This window comes from Doryrhamphus excisus, chromosome 4 (genome assembly GCF_030265055.1).
Source record: "Doryrhamphus excisus isolate RoL2022-K1 chromosome 4, RoL_Dexc_1.0, whole genome shotgun sequence".
In the NCBI taxonomy this organism is placed as follows: domain Eukaryota; kingdom Metazoa; phylum Chordata; class Actinopteri; order Syngnathiformes; family Syngnathidae; genus Doryrhamphus; species Doryrhamphus excisus.
The window spans coordinates 16181050-16197353 of record NC_080469.1 but is presented as its reverse complement, the minus strand read 5'-3'; the positions used below and the strand labels follow the sequence as shown (position 1 = coordinate 16197353).

Sequence of the window (16304 nt, the reverse complement as noted above, 5' to 3'; positions counted from 1 at the left end):
CAAGTCACCAATTAACCTAGCATGTTTTTTGAATGTGGGACGAAACCGGAGTACCCGGAGAGAATCCACCCATGCATAGGGAGAACATACAAACGGCACACAGAGATGGCCGAGAGTGGAATTGAACTCGGGTCTCCGAGCTGTGAGGCCTGCGTGCTAACCATTCTTCCACCATGCAGCCCTACCATTGAGAACATGATTTTATAAATACATTGCGTTGCCTTTTTTTTGTTTCAAAACAGGTCTTGAAGAAGTTTTATTTATGTACACCAATATTCATTCATTCATTCATTCATTTTCTACCGCTTTTTCCTCACAAGGGTCGCGGGGGTTGTACACCAATATATTACATAAAAATTCCAGCAGTAGTTGTATACTCTTACCACTTATCCCTTGAAAACCAGTTATACAGGGGGAATGAGGTACTTTTTTCAGCCATCTGCTGAACCCACTGACACAGTGTTCTTATTGTTAACTCAAAAATGCCACTGTCCTTGTTAAAAAGGAAATAAAAGTATTTAAAAAAAACAAGGCAACAAGCCTCTTTTTCCCAGGGAATAATAAATCCCTGTGAGTCGGGCTAACTGAGAGGAACACACAGTAATAAAACATCAGTTAGACTGTATTGTATGTCATTATATTTCTTTCAAATGTATTGTTAAACCAATATAAATGCAGCTCGGTTTGTTTCCTCATCATTGAATGCTTTCAATGAATGAGCAGAAGTGACATTTACAATATTAGGACTCGGAATGACTCTGCAGGAAGGCAGAAAAGAATAATTCCAAGGAACGATAAGAGTACATACAGCGAAGAGATGATGGTTGTTTGCTTTGTTAGGACGAGATGGTCACATCACATGCTGATGTTATCCTGCTGGAGGTTGGGGGGTGGGGGTGGGGGGTGGTAAACACACAGACAAACACGCACGTACTCCTGTTTTGCTTCACTAGATACGTTTACCAGAAAAACAAGACATGCTCGCTCCATTTCCTTCATGGCTCAGCATGTTAAGTACACAGCAATATGAGAGTCCTATACTGCAGGGAAGTGGAATTTATGTCCCGGCATTTATCAGGTGTGGTTAGCTTTTATAGTCCCCTCCGGTTATGGTTTCAGGGTTTAGCTACTACTGGGCAGGCTTTGCTGCTGCTCGTAACCTGGTAAAGTTAGAGGGAAACGGGATTTGTGCACTCCACTGCAAATGCGATGACGTTTTATTATATATTACGCTATAAAATGTGATGGGAAATGAAAGGAAATGTATACAAAACTGTGGTGAGACCAGCCATGTTGTTTGGTCTAGAGACAGTGCCACTGAAGAAAAGACAGGAAGCAGAACTGGAGGTAGCAGAGATAAGGACGCTGAGATTCTCATTGGGAGTGACCAGGATGGATAGGATCAGGAACCAGTACATCAGAGGGACATTAAATGTAGAGGCCTTGGAGATAAAGTCAGAGAGGCCAGACTGAGATGGTTGGGACATGTCTAGAGGAGAGATAGTGACTATATTGGTAGAGGGATGCTGCGTTTAGAGCCACCTCTAGAAGGCGTAGAGGAAGACCATGAGGGTAGTTGGTGTGAGAGAGACAGATACAGAAGACAGGGTTGGATGGAGGCGGATTGGACGACCCCTGAAGGGAAAAGCTCAAAGAGAAAGAAGAAGAAGAAAATGTGATGGGGAAAATTAGTTTTCAGCCAAATTCCTTAATTAGTGTGTTAATTAGTGTCCCCACTGTGACACTACACTAAAATACAGTTATTGTATATTCGCTGCAGGTGGCTTTAAGAGTACAAAACTATGCACGCAAGTATTGATTCAACTCTTGAACCGCTGCACACAAATGAGTGAAAAGGAGTCAAAGCATGCACCCCAATGTGTTGCTTGTGCTATTATTTATAAGACAAATACACCGCGTGGTGATGCTGTTGCTAAAACGCTTGAAATTTCTCACACAGCTCAAACAAAACATCCACTGTAACAGCACAAAATTTGGTGGCTGACAAGTACTTGTCGAATAAAGAAAATTGGCTATCAAGCAAAGCGTCTCTGTAGGGGCAGAGGAGGGACTGATAGGACAACTGATGGGGGGGGGGGCAAAAATGTCATTTACATTCACATCCGCATCCATCCATCTATAATGATGAGATGCAAAAGGGACAGGCTGTTTTGGTCAAATGTGTATGCGTGTGTGTCTGTGTGTGTGCCACCTTGGCTCCACTTTGCCCCTCCATCTCCCCAGTGTGACAACAGTGAAGAGAGCTTCTGTTTTTAGGGGCCAGCCTCATCCCACATTAATCAACAAGCAGTGAGCAGGAGAGGAGTGGTGGGAGTGGGGGTGTTGGAGGAGGAGGGGGGTCAGGAAAGTTGTCTTCCACCCAAACCAATAATTATACCTTCAAACTGTTCTTCCAACGACGCCTCTTCATTAGCTACAGTGAGTTATTCCTCCTCTCTTGTCCATGGATTCCACAATAAAAAAAAAAACAGGAGACACCAAAAGAGACGCTTTGGCAGCTACGACTCTATAATCCAGGCACCCCACCTACCTCACTGCCCTCGCCCCCCCCCTCTCCTCCCCAGTTTCTTCTCTCCTGCCAGTCTTAATTCCTCCCCTCTGTTGCTTTCTCCGCCTGTCACTCCCTGACTGCGTTGTAATAATAAACAGTCCATCCAGCTGGGATCACACATATGAACGGACCGGAGTTTCATCTCCTGTTGCCAGGGGGGCAGAGAGTTGGGAATCAGTGGGGTGTCTGGAGGCAGTTTTAGGTCGCCAGGTGATGCATCCACAGCTTGGCTCCAGAGTCTGGTAGAGCGATTCTCACATTGAGAAAGATCCTTAATTAGAATGGCACTCAGTGGACTATTTGGTGGAAGCATCCGAGGCCTGTTCAGCATGATGGGGAGTACGGAGTTTCCTTGGCAAGCTAAGGGTTATACTCTTACATTCCGGTTCATTTGCATTGCAAAGTCGGTGCCAACTGCCACACAGAGCTCCAACGACTGGTTCTGGTCGGTCACCGGCCCACTTGGCCCCCATGCAAGTGCACTGTAACTATCACATCAGCCACTCATCCATCAAATTTCACGACAGTGGACAGCTATTCAAACACTGTTTTCTCCTATATGAGTCTCAATGTCCCACTACAGTGGACACTAGTGTGCCATGTCATAAACTGCTACTCATTGGTCAACTTTTGTAAGTGCGAAAAAAATGTCCCAAAAACAAGATGGCTGAAACTGCTATTCACTGCAAAATTGTGTTGTCATTACAAATTGTGAAATGAATCAGTTTCTAGGGATTGATAAGTACTTTTAGTAGTAGGCCTCAATGAGGAAGCCTCATTGTTGTGATTGGAGTTAATTAGACTGTAATAACTGTTTAAAAAAAAAAGTAAAATTTTCTTTGGTAAATGTTTTTGCAGTTTTGGAATATGTTAAAAATGTGAACACAATGTTCAAAATCAAACAAAAACATGTTTCATGCTGTTTACAATGTATTTTTTTGTTTTTATTGGTTTACTTACAACCATATTTAATCAGTCGTTCAAATGGACGTTGTCCACCCTAAAGGACATGTCACCAACTCTTTGAAAAATGTATGATTTGTAAAAATGAAGGTGAGAATTTTTTGTCATGCCTAAAGTGTCATAAAAAAATCCTGAAGTAGCTTATCATCACACAAACCAGCCAACAAAACAACAAACCAACCCTCACCTTCCTGCTTTGACACAGGTTAAAAAAACAAACAAACTGTGAAATCAATACAATCAAATCCGAGCCTGAATCCTCACATTGAATCCTATAATATTCTGGCCGGTGGGTGCATATTTCAAATTATGATGTGCAACTCCAGATGAAACCATTTATCCCCACATAGTTTAAGTTGTGAGATTTTTTACGAACAGCTGCAAAGACTTTGCCCTCTAAGGTGTAAAACTGTCAGAAGCAGGACATGCCAGGCAAACAGGTTGCAGAGAAATGAGCTGTGACGATTTATCTCCCGCTGCGATGCGTCCTTCTTTGGTTCCGGCCCTTGTTAGAACTTTTGCACTTGAACTTTTAACTATGAGTAATATGAATAATTATGCAGATGGCATGGGTCCCTCTGCCATCTTTTGGGATATTGCTTTGAAAATCACCAGGGCTCTAGGAAATATACAAAATATATTATAAAAACATCTCTTATATTAAATATATTACAGCTGTACACAAGCAGACCAAGATGGGTACCCAAATGACCTCTCCCTCATGGAATCAGAGCTTTTTTGTCCTGCCTCTCACACACACCAGTGAGATATTCTCTTGAATTTTGTCTTGAAAAAGAGGGTTTGGCTTATGTTGGTGTAGAGTGGCCTAGAGACATTGCCACTGAGGAAAAGACAGGAAGCAGAACTGGAGGTAGCAGAGATGAGGATGCTGAGGTTCTCATTGGGAGTGACCAGGATGGATAGGATCATGAACAAGTACATCAGAGGGACATTAAATGTTAGAGGCCTTGGAGATAAAGTCAGAGAGGCCAGACTGAGATGGTTCTGACATGTTCTGACATGTCTAGAGGAGAGATAGTGACTATATTGGTAGAGGGATGCTACATTTAGAGCTGCCAGGTAGAAGGCGTAGAGGAAGACCAAAGAGGAGGTTTTTGCTGTGGCGACCCCTGAAGGGAAAAGCCCAAAGAGAAAGATGAAGAAGATGTTTGAGCAATATCAGATGAAAATTACACAGGTAAAGTTTTTTAAAAATCGTCCCAACATTTCATGCAAACTGTTTCAGCCAGCCCAAGAGCTCTTTAGTGAAAACATGTTCTCACCCAAATTAGGATCAAATAAATGGAACACGAGCCTCATTCTTGTGTTTACAAACGCTCCTGAAGGCCATGTTTTGGTTCTACATTGTGTTCGCATAATTCATTAGCCTATAGCTTTAAGGAAAACACTTGTGGGTCGTCTGCACTAATTAATTCGTCAAGATACAAGGTTATTGTTTGTCTGCCGAGATCCAGAACATCCCTGCATGTTGCTACGGCAACTCCCAACCTTCCTGTTAAGCCCCCGTCGCTTTGGATTGCGTTTAGCCCGGGCACTTCTTTTGTTTTTACAGGCTAGCAGAGTCGACGGCATAACGGCTTTCAAGCTGTTTAACCATCCAAATGCTTTATGTTTACAACTGCTTTGGCTCACCATGGCAGTTTTGTGGTTCTCTGTTGCCTGGCTAAGAATATTGGATATTGCCCTGGACGGTTCTGCACTCACATATGCCTGCCAGCTTGTCAGGAGGGTCTTCCGCATGTTCAAACGGCAGGAATAGATCAGTGACAGCCGACCGAGACCCCGGGACAGAGGTCAACGCTGCGGTGACATCAACAGAGGGAGTTCTAACACGGACTGTGTGTTTTTGTGTGCGAGAATTCCGAGTTCAACTGCTCCAAATCAATGTCATCTTAGTAAAAATACAACTTATCTTTATAAATAACACTCCTATACGAGCAACCAAAACAGTAGGAACAAAAAAGTGGGAATTTCTACTGCCAAATGAAGTCTCAACAATTTCTCTAGCAGCCTTCTCCAGCATTGCGTGTGTGACCTTTCTAGTGGGCAGATGATAGCGGTTTTTCCGCCCAGACAGAAATAGCAAACAAAATGACCCGTTTAGAGACCAGAAAAGGCGGCTTTAGCGCCTCACAGCCTCGGCAATCCGTGCTTGTCTTTGTTGAGAGAATGTGCAAAGCGAGGATGGCGAGGAGGAGAGCGAGTTAGCGGTCGTCTTCCCTGACCTCAACCTCTACTGTGTATTTCTGCTTTCAGACAGACGACACATGCTGGGGGAAGACACGTTGACCCGTGGTGGGATGATATTGACCTTTCATCCACTTGTGGTCCGCTGCCAATCACACACAAACAACACTGCAGTAAACTGGAGTGCCTCGTATGGAAAGGAAATAGCCCCATTAGTGCTGGATTAAAGCTTTGCTTGTGCAAAGTATTCACTTGGGATTCCTTTATGATCAAATATTCAAAAAGTAGTCCGCATCAAAAAAAATCCCTTTGAGCGCACCTGCTTGCTTAATTCCTCTTTGCAGCACGGCATAGCAATAAATGGATTAAAGCTCTGTCTCTGTGGCTGTTTGAGCACTTCTTAAACATACTACAGTCAGGAGATAAAAGATGGAAAGTGGTGGAAAGATAAAATGGGGGGAAAATGGCCTTTCCACATGCTTGCTTGTGACATCGGTCTGTCACATGGACTAGCTCGACAGCTGCTACCACAGCTATTTTATCCCGACTAGTGGCCCAGGATTCCCATTTTTATTTAATTCATTCATCTTCTACCGCTTATCCTCACAAGGGTCACAGGGGTTTGCTGGAGCCTATCCCAGCTGTCTTCGGGCACATATAGACAAACAACCATTCACACTCACATTCATACCTATGGACAATTTGGAGTCGCCAATTAACCTAGCATGTTTTTGGAATGTGGGAGGAAACCGGAGTACCCGGTGAAAACCCACGCATGCACGGGGAGAACATGCAAACGCCACACAGAGAGGGCCGAGGGTGGAATTGAACTCGGGTCTCCTACCTCTATATCCTACCCATCCACCGTGCATCCTTTTCTTGTTTTTATTTCAGTTTATTTTTCTTTTGTGCCAAGAAAGAAGGCACTCAGTGTCACGCTTTTCACCTTTTCCTTTCATTGCTTGCGGTTGTTTTTGTTATTTATATGATTCACAGCACCATTGTCTCAACCCTTTGTTGACCTTTCACCCCATTTGTGACCCTAGATGGACAGCTTGGAAGCTCTAGGAGAGGAGATCAGCGGGATGGCCCGTTGCCCTTATGATGCCAAGCATGCCAATGTTGCCCTCTTTGCTGGTAAGTTTAAAAACTGAAACTGCAGTGGTGCAGTGGAACCTCCAAAAGTAAACACCATAATAAAACCTTTATGGACACAACATTTGGACAATCCTGGTAAACTTACAGTATATAAAAACGGTTGTATGAGTTTAAACAGATGTTTAATGCAATTAGATAAAACTAAAATAAAGTAAAACTAGAGTCTGAAACTTCCCATTGAAGATGCTTGACTGACTTCATGGCTCTAATCCAGGGTTGTCAAACTCAATATACCTGGAGGGTGCTGGAGGTACGATACACGATTCCTGACTCACTGTAACGGTCATTTCTCGATACAGTGGTATTGAGAAATGTATTCATCAACTCTAGAAACATAACCAAAATAAATATTTAGTGTAGTATGGTAGTACTGATGTATTCACCGGAATGAGACAGGATAAGGTTGAACAGCATGCGATTGAATGACACAACATTTAGCATTTGAAGAGCAAAATAACCATTTCTTTTACGAAGGACAGTTTTCTCCGCGAGCTTGTTGACGTTGTCTGTTGTGTATTTTTGTCAGACACTTCTTCCATACTGTAAAGTACTATATTATTAAAGCTGAAGTGTATCCACACTTTTGATTTTAACTATGCTAGTGCATATTTCCATTCTTCACCAACCGAGTCAACCATCACAAACGGTTTGTTTATTTCTTCTTCTGAGGTGTCAGCCCAATTTTCTACTGTTCTCGCAAGGAGTTCATCTTGGATTGACATGTAAAATGCTAACACGACTCGCTAAAAAGGAACACTATGGATAACATTGACTTTGTGCAAAGATCGTAGGTGGAATTTACCTTAGTCTTTGATGACAAGTTGCGCACCATGGGTTCGAGAGTCTTGTCCGAATCTGCTCTGACTATTATGCTTTCATGTGCATGCTATTGACATTCTACGGTTATTGTCACAATTTCTCTCTTTGCCATCACCGGTACCTCTCTTAGGTTGCACCATAAAAACAAAGAATCCACAGAAAGAGCAAAACCCACTTTCGGAGTGAATCCTGTAGCTGCTCACTGTGCTGATGTTAAAGCTATGTTTGACTTTTGAGGCCCATTTGTCCACAAAATTCATGTTGAGCTCCAAATTGTACAGCTTTTGTGGGAATAGACTTCAGAGGTTTCATTGTCATCAAAAACGAACCCCACCAGGACATCTTAAGAGAGTTTGCACTGTTGCCTTCTGTCAATGCTTTTGTCATTTGCCTTTTGTCAAAATCTATATTTGTGAAACGAGTCACAAATGGATACATCCTCCCAGTGAGTAAATCAGTTTTCGGCCTCCGGCTTTGCAATTCTTCCGAGGCAGCCTCCCCAGCGGGCTGCAAAAGACATTCGTTCCCTCTTTCATGTTTGCCGCCAACTGATTAATGGCGCTATTGATGAGCTGTCCCTGTGAGCTTCCAGCAGAGGCAACGCAGCTTGACCGGCTAATGTGTAGCAGAGAGCTGGAAGCCCTGAGTAATGGAGAGGGCTCCTCTCCCAGCCACCCTTTCAATTATGTAGTTTGAGTTTCCACTGTGGTTGCAGCTAAGGTGCACTGAGGTCGCGTTGGTGCTGAGGTGTCTGGAAGTGTGTGTGTGCGCTTTCAAGTAGCTGGTGAGGAATTACAAATGTGTGCAACAGGTTGAAGAGAGTGCAAAGGTCATGTGTCGATATTGCTTGTTTATGTTTCTTGTGTATGTCACATCACACTCTCGGTGGGTGTACTACGAAGTGACTTTAGTGGGTCAGTGAGGTGTGTTGAGGGGAAAGCTGGGCTTGCCTGTTTAACGCAGGGAGCCTCTATATCAACATGGTAATTTAGGGCCGAACAGGCTATGTCTGCTGTTTCACTGTGGTAGACATGGCAGCAAGAATAATTTGGGCATCACTCTAACGGAAGTGGCCCTGATGAAATTCTCTATAAGAGACATAGATTTTCAGTCGAGAGAAAGCGCTACATTTGCTCAAAAGCATCAGGAATAAAATCCAATATTAAATATAAATAATTAAGCCAATGTTAGCAGATTTGTATGCCACAGTGGTCCTTGTGTGAGTTCTCAGGTCTTTTTATATTATTCATCCATTCATTTTCTACCGCTTATCCACACAAGGGTCGCGGGGTGTGCTGGAGCCTATCCCAGCTGTCTTTGGGTGAGAGGCGGGGTACACCCTGGACTGGTCGCCAGCCAATCACAGGGCACATATAGACAAACAACCATTCACACTCACATTCATACCTATGGGCAATTTGGAGTCGCCAATTAACCTAGCATGTTTTCGGAATGTGGGAGGAAACCGGAGTCCCCGGAGAAAACCCAAGCATGCACGGGGAGAACATGCAAACTCCAAGGGTGGAATTGAACTCGGGTCTCCTAGCTGTGAGGCCTGCGCGCTAACCACTCGGGTGCTGTGCAGCCCTTTTTATATTAAGATATTTGAAAACTTGTCGCAAAAAAATGTTGCCACAAAACAATCAACAGTGCTACCTAGTGGTCACCATGAGGTACAGCAGTCTAGTAGAGTATTATTTTCTGCCAGCGGTCCACCCTCAGTCTATTGGCAGCAACAGTGTCGCTTTTGGCAGTGATAACCTTTTGGGAACTCTTCATAAAGCTCCATAATAATGACTTAATTCATAAAATTATAATTATGTATTAAGTGCAGTGAGCATAAAGCCGAGAAACGGACTTGACAAAGTAAACTGATAACCACTGTCGCAGTACTGTTTAACTGTTTGGGGAATTCAGGTCTTGTTGAGCTGCATCTTGAGCACTCAGCCTTGGTTGGTTGAGCCACTTTTGCTTTTCTTCTGCTCCCATTCATTCTCTTATTTGACTTGGTCTTCCGTCCATCCCCGCGTCTCCTCTCCAGATGGCAAGCTGTACTCTGCCACGGTCACTGACTTCCTGGCCATTGATGCGGTCATCTATCGTAGCCTTGGAGACAGCCCGACGCTGCGCACAGTTAAACATGACTCCAAGTGGCTAAAAGGTGAGTGCATCAGACATACAAACTCCTTTTCTACCTAGCAGTACAGCTCAATTCACTTTGTGAAGGATCATTTTCTTTTTAGTACCATTCCATTGGGTTACTGGAGCTCGATGGACCACAGTGATTTGATTGATGGAAAGAAAATGGTCACATGTTTTACTTAATTTGCATTTTCAAGGCCAAAAGTATAAAAAAATAACCAAATGTTCACTGTACTGTATGTCAGTATTTTTTACATCAATTATTTGTCCATCAAACCTGAGCATTTCCTAATATTCAGTGGAAAGTTGACACATGAGCTAGACAACCAACACGGCCTCTGTTATGCATGCCTGACCACATGTTCGCATCTGCTGTGATATACAAAGTTAGTGAGTGTCTTGTGCATTTTTGCCAACCTGCTGCTGCACTGGCAGGGCCCACATAGACTGGAAATTGGTGCACCGCAGGGCAAAAAGACAAAACACACCAGTCCAGCCTGTACCTCATTCCTTGCATGCAAATGCTTCCTGTGATATGATGGATGATGCACTCCAGGCTCTCCGATTGTCTACATATGATGACAGACATGCCTGTTTATTTTGAAATGTGATGTCACATCTTCTTTGTTGCATCAATTTCTGTCTTTTTTTGTCTTCTCAGAGCCCTACTTTGTCCAAGCTGTAAATTATGGAGACTTTATCTATTTCTTCTTCAGGGAGATCGCTATGGAGTACAACACAATGGGAAAGGTAAGCAAAGCGATTGTTTAGCTGTAATCAGAGGTATCCTAAGCAGGAAGTACATGAAGAAACTAACAGGATATGGGTGTATCACCTGGAAGGAGGCCAAACTATTTTCAATAGCAGATCAACACTAGACAGGATGAAAGACTTAAAATAGATCCTTGGAAGTCTGGAGATCCCATTCTCAGAGTCTAAATATACATCTGCATCCGTACCATACTGCTTCCATCTTCTCGTGGGAGAAATGAGATTGGGTTTTTCACCACAGGGATGGCAAGAAAGACTTCTTCTGTTTCATCTTTTCAATTGAGCTTTTGTGAAGGTTTAATTGGAAACCAGGTAGAAGAAAATGGAAAATGACGTATGATGCATTTTTTTATATGTCCAGAACAAATGAGAGAAAGTGTGAGAAGAGATGAGGAGAACTCCGGAATAATGGATTCCCTGCCATGAGTGACAAGCGTGAATACTGATCGCTGCGTTCACTATAATTGTGCATGAGGCGGAAGAAGCGAGCAATTTAACATTTACCGACGGATAAGGCGTGCTTATTAAACCCCAGATTGGCCTTCACCTGATGCTTAATGGCAAACTGATAAAGCCACCGCGGTGGTTTGGGGTTTGTTTTTATGTCGAGGATTGATCTGGAAGGTAAACTACAGGTATTTGCACATGTCATTTACACATAAGCCAGTGCACGATTTATGTCAGTAAGCCGACACATGACAGTATTAGCTAGTAAAGCTGACATCGACTGTTTCACCTGTTCTTTGTCATGTTTCTATAATCTTGACACTCTTTCCCAGGTGTTAAAGGAAGGTTGTCGTGTGTGTGTGTGTGTGAGTGTGTGTGTGTGTGTGTGTCGGTTTAAATGCATGTTTAAGCTCATTCACACTGTTTACCCTAAGTAGCATTTTTAGGTCACCCTTTAGATTTAATGCTATAAAGTAGAAGCTGAATATAGTTGTTTACACTTCTCATGGCATGGTACTTGAAGTAAGGAAAGGGCTTTTTCAGTATTCTGCCACCATGCTATGTATCTGTATCGGTGTTTAAATGTTCAGATAATTAGCAGACCTCCTTTACATGGAAATGCCAGCAGCATTTACTCAGAGGCCTAAACTTTTCGCAGGGGTGTCAATGTTGGCCATGAAGGGGTCGAAACGCTGCAGGTTTTCTGTCCAGCCGGTCATTGAAGCGGGTGATTTTAAGGATTAACATCTTCAATTTGAGGGACGGAGCGCAGCAATTAAATCACCCACTGGCGAAACTGGTCAGAGTAAAAATCTGCAGTGTCTTGGTCGTCCATGGAATAAAGCAGGGGTCTCAAACTCAATTTACTTGGGGGCCACTGGAGCTAGGGTCTGGGCGAGACTGGGCCGCATCAGGTTTTCCAAAAAAAAAAAAAAAAACGCATTTATTAAAAACAGAAAAATGAATAAACTTTGCTTTGGTTTCAATTTTCTACAATAAAAGCTCTGATAAAACATTCCACTGTTCTCAAATATCTTAATTTTTATTTTTCTGCACAGAATAAGATGAAAAATAAATAAACAAATGAAGAATAAACAAAATCAATCAATCAGTAATAAATAAATATAATAATAATAAAACAGCAAATAATTAAAAACTTAAGAAACCACATATAGTTGGTGGGTAGACAAATTATTTTTTTCAGATTAAAATTAACAAAGCATTATTAGAGCCCTGTAGACATGACAAAACACGACTATAGTCACATTTATACTCTTTTTATTTACAACATATTGCGCAACTGCAGGGTCTTGAGACACATGCTAACTCGCAAACTAGAGAGTTAGCGACCTATATGGTAGCCTTCAAGTTATTTCCTTTAAACTTAAATATCCAAAAACTTACCACTTCCACACAGATAGGGAGGTTAACTATTAACAGTTATTTAACCTTTAACATGAACATTAATCAAACGTAATATTTTTTTCTAGATACATGATACCATACAGCATCCATATCAAACTTGCGCGGGACGCGTGTTTAAGACCCCTGGTATAAAGAATGTTTGCTCTGTCTGGATAGAAAATTCATATATCAAGTAAAACAAAGACATGTTCCAAAAAATGTGAGAAAATTATTTCAAAAAACGACACCACACTGTGAGGTTAGATGTTTTTGGAAGTTAACAGATATTTGAAAAGTGTGCCCAATAAAGTGACAAGAATTTGAATCGCCATCCCTGATTTTAGACTTGGGTTTTTCAAGCGGATTAACTCTGTGCATAAGTTTCTTTGTCTTTTTAGCAACACTAATTCACAAGGGGGCGGCACGGCGGTCTAGTGGTTAGCGCGCAGACCTCACAGCTAGGAGACCAGGGTTCAAATCCACCCTCGGCCATCTCTGTGTGGAGTTTGCATGTTCTCCCCTTGCATGCGTGGGTTTTCTCCGGGTACTCTGGTTTCCTCCCACATTCCAAAAACATGCTAGGTTAATTGGCGACTCCAAATTGTCTATAGGTATGAATGTGAGTGTGAATGGTTGTTTGTCTATATGTGCCCTGTGATTGGCTGGCGACCATTCCAGGGTGTACCCTGCCTCTCGCCCGAAAGACAGCTGGGATAGGCAGCACCCCCGCGACCCTCGTGAGGAAAAGCGGTAGAAAATGAATGAATGAATGAATAATTCACAAGGCCACCCACCTTTGGAAGCCCAAGTATGTGTTGTCATAGACATCAAATAACTGGATTAGCAGATCAGATCACGTCAACTTCAAGGAAATGAAAGACACAAATCTCAAAGACTTGATGTAGCTTAACATCAGTGTTTTTGTTTTTTACCTCAGTCAAGTGCAAGGTTTATGTTTCTGCTGGCGTTTATCTGCTTGTGTTCAAAGTACCTTGAACAATTCAGAATGGATTTGGATGAATTTCTCAGAAATTGTTGGAAAAGGTATATGAAAGCATTGGATCACTGTCATTCTTTAACATAGCAAGAGAGGAGCGTTTTCAGCATTTGTGCATATAACTCCGTAAAAATTGGTCAGAGCACTTGTGTTACATCCCAAAAGTGTTTTGGGCGTAACAAAAGTGTAAAAAGAAAATACCGGGGCAAGCGATAGGTAGCACAACGTCAACGTAAATCAAGTATTTAATTCCAGGAGCAACTGAAAATAACCCCCACAAAACTTAGGACGAAAACAAACAAAAAAAAAACAATCCGCAACACCAGGATGGAAAAGAAACTAGTGAACAAAAATAGCTGACACAAAAATGGCCAAATGCACACAGCTTGCTGTCTGCCTCCTATATGCCAGCTCCACCTGATTGGCAATCAGACACACCTGGGATGCACCTTCCAGGTGTGTCACCACTCTGCAGAGGAAAAGTGTCGGAGAAGGAAAAAAAAAACCCAAAAAACACACAAAGCGTCCAACACACTACGGGACGTAACACCCCCTCCCATAAGAATGAACCCTCGTCCTTATGATTCTAACTATGCCACCTGTATGACCTACCAAAATGAATATATCACCCACGGGACAACACGTCAGCCACAATGTCGTCAACTCCCTTCTTGTGCTTGGTAACCAAGTTGTAGTCCTGGGCCCAGGAGGGCCCAACGCATCAAGCGCTGGTTGCTTTGTTATACATCCGGCCCAGGAAAACCAGTGGGTTACGGTCAGTGAAAACTGTAACAGGAAATAGACACGAGCCAACACACACTTCGAAGTGTTGTAGGGCTAGGAGCATTGCTAAGGTGTCCTTAGCAAAATAATGCAAAAATAATGTCCTTAGCAAAATAATACAGGACAAATTCTGAACAGGTTCAAAAGGTACAAAACCTCAAAGACTGATCCAGATAATGCAATCATTCCGGATACTATAATCCACAATATGCAAAATAGGGGACCTTTGGAATTTTCAACATAAGCTTTCATAAAGGAAGTGGAAAAAAAGGAAGTTTGGTCACCCAACGTAACACAAATCTCGAGTGTTCAGTAATCCATCCTTCCATCTTCCTCATCTTTTCCGAGGTCGGATCAAGAGAAACCAGGGAAGCCTTTTGGTTACTACCCAAAACAGCAAAAGACTTCAAAGTACATTAATTCTGAAATCTTGCCAAAGAGCTGACGTTGGTTTGATGTTGTGGACAGGTGGTCTTTCCTCGGGTGGCGAGGGTTTGCAAGAACGACCGCGGTGGCTCACCTCGTGTCCTGGAGAAGCAATGGACGTCGTTCCTCAAGTCCCGTCTGAACTGCTCCATTCCAGGCGACTCCCATTTCTACTTCAACATCCTGCAGGCCGTGACAGACGTCATTCACATCAACGGGAAGGACGTCGTGATGGCCACTTTCTCCACTCCTTACAACAGGTAGGTTGTTTGGATAAAGCGCTGGTCAAAGAACAAATAGAGAAGAGAATTCCTTTAAAAACAGTTCATTAACGCAATTATCAAAACAACAGCTCATTAAAACAACAACACGCTGACAGACTGACCTTTATTACTGTTAAAAGTTTGTGCCTTGTGGCGATGTGCGCTAGGTCAACGTTTACATCTCCAATTGAAACAGTCTAGCTGCCCTTTTGACGTGCAGGTGATTAACCTTTTTTTTGTCTTTGCCACAATTTGTATTCAGAGCGGTTTTCATATTCATAGGCAGCATCGAAATTGAAAATTACCACAAAGCCATAGGGCTGGGCTGATAGCTGCATGTATTATTTTCCGTTTTATGGCTGCTTTTTAGCAGATAAGACAATTGCTTGTGACAACGCAATTGAGCATGGTTAATGGACATTTAAAGTCAATGAAGCAGAGCCTATGAAATATTCTATAAGTGCTGGTTTTGAAATGAACGTTTTGCATGTCTTAGTGACGAGAGGAAATTAGCGGGAGTGCATTCGCTCTGTTGGCGGCGACTGGGTTCATGTCATGGAATTGCGTTCATAGAAAACTAAGGTGACCATTGTTGCCAAACTTAAATATCTTAATCGCTTCCTCAGTATTAAGTCATTTTAAAATAAAACAAAACTCAATTTGAGAGGAAACCCTTTTTCCAGTGCTTTTCACACTGACACTGACACTGAGCATCTTCTTCTTCTTTCTCTTTGGGCTTTTCCCTTCAGCGGTCGCCACAGCAAATCAATCGCATCATCCTTCCACCAATATATTCACTATCTCCAAATCTTCACTATGTCCGAACCATCTTAGTCTGGCCTCTCTGACTTTATCTCCAAGGCCTCTAACATGTAACTTCCCTCTGATGTACTCGTTCCTGATCCTATCCATCCTGGTCACTCCCAATGAGAACCTCAGCATCCTCATCTCGGCTACCTCCAGTTCTGCTTCCTGTCTTTTCCTCAGTGGCACTGTCTCTAGATCAAACAATATCGCTGGTCACACCACAGTTTTGTATACCTTTCCTTTCATTTTAGCTGAAATGAACTGACAGGCCTTGTCACACTGACTAGCATCATTACAAAAATTAAGGTGTGTGGAAGTCCGGGGTGCCGACTGTGTGAAAGGGTATTCCGCAACACCAGGACAGATTTGAAGATGAACACCTGATAGTCGGTTTACTGTTATGTCGCAGAAGCAGCAATTTTGCGGAGATCTTCAAAGGAACAGCCTCAAACTCAATTTTAGAAGTAGTTTGTGCGGGTACTACCCTGGTGCCCACATGGGGAGCACCGAGAATCAAATGTTACTGTGAGGCTGCAGTCATAAC

The 16304-nt window shown here is 42.7% G+C and overlaps 1 protein-coding gene across 3 annotated transcripts in view; it reads left to right on the top strand.

The window, feature by feature from the left end:
* The window catches only part of sema6a (sema domain, transmembrane domain (TM), and cytoplasmic domain, (semaphorin) 6A), a 126719-nt gene that overhangs the window by 71784 nt on the left and 38631 nt on the right, over window positions 1-16304 (top strand). For all 3 annotated transcript variants that reach the window (XM_058070581.1, XM_058070580.1, XM_058070582.1), the window contains exons 7-10: window positions 6790-6880; window positions 9762-9881; window positions 10524-10612; window positions 14733-14950. In XM_058070581.1, the coding sequence (XP_057926564.1) occupies window positions 6790-6880; window positions 9762-9881; window positions 10524-10612; window positions 14733-14950 (518 nt within the window). The remainder of the gene's footprint in view (window positions 1-6789; window positions 6881-9761; window positions 9882-10523; window positions 10613-14732; window positions 14951-16304) is intronic.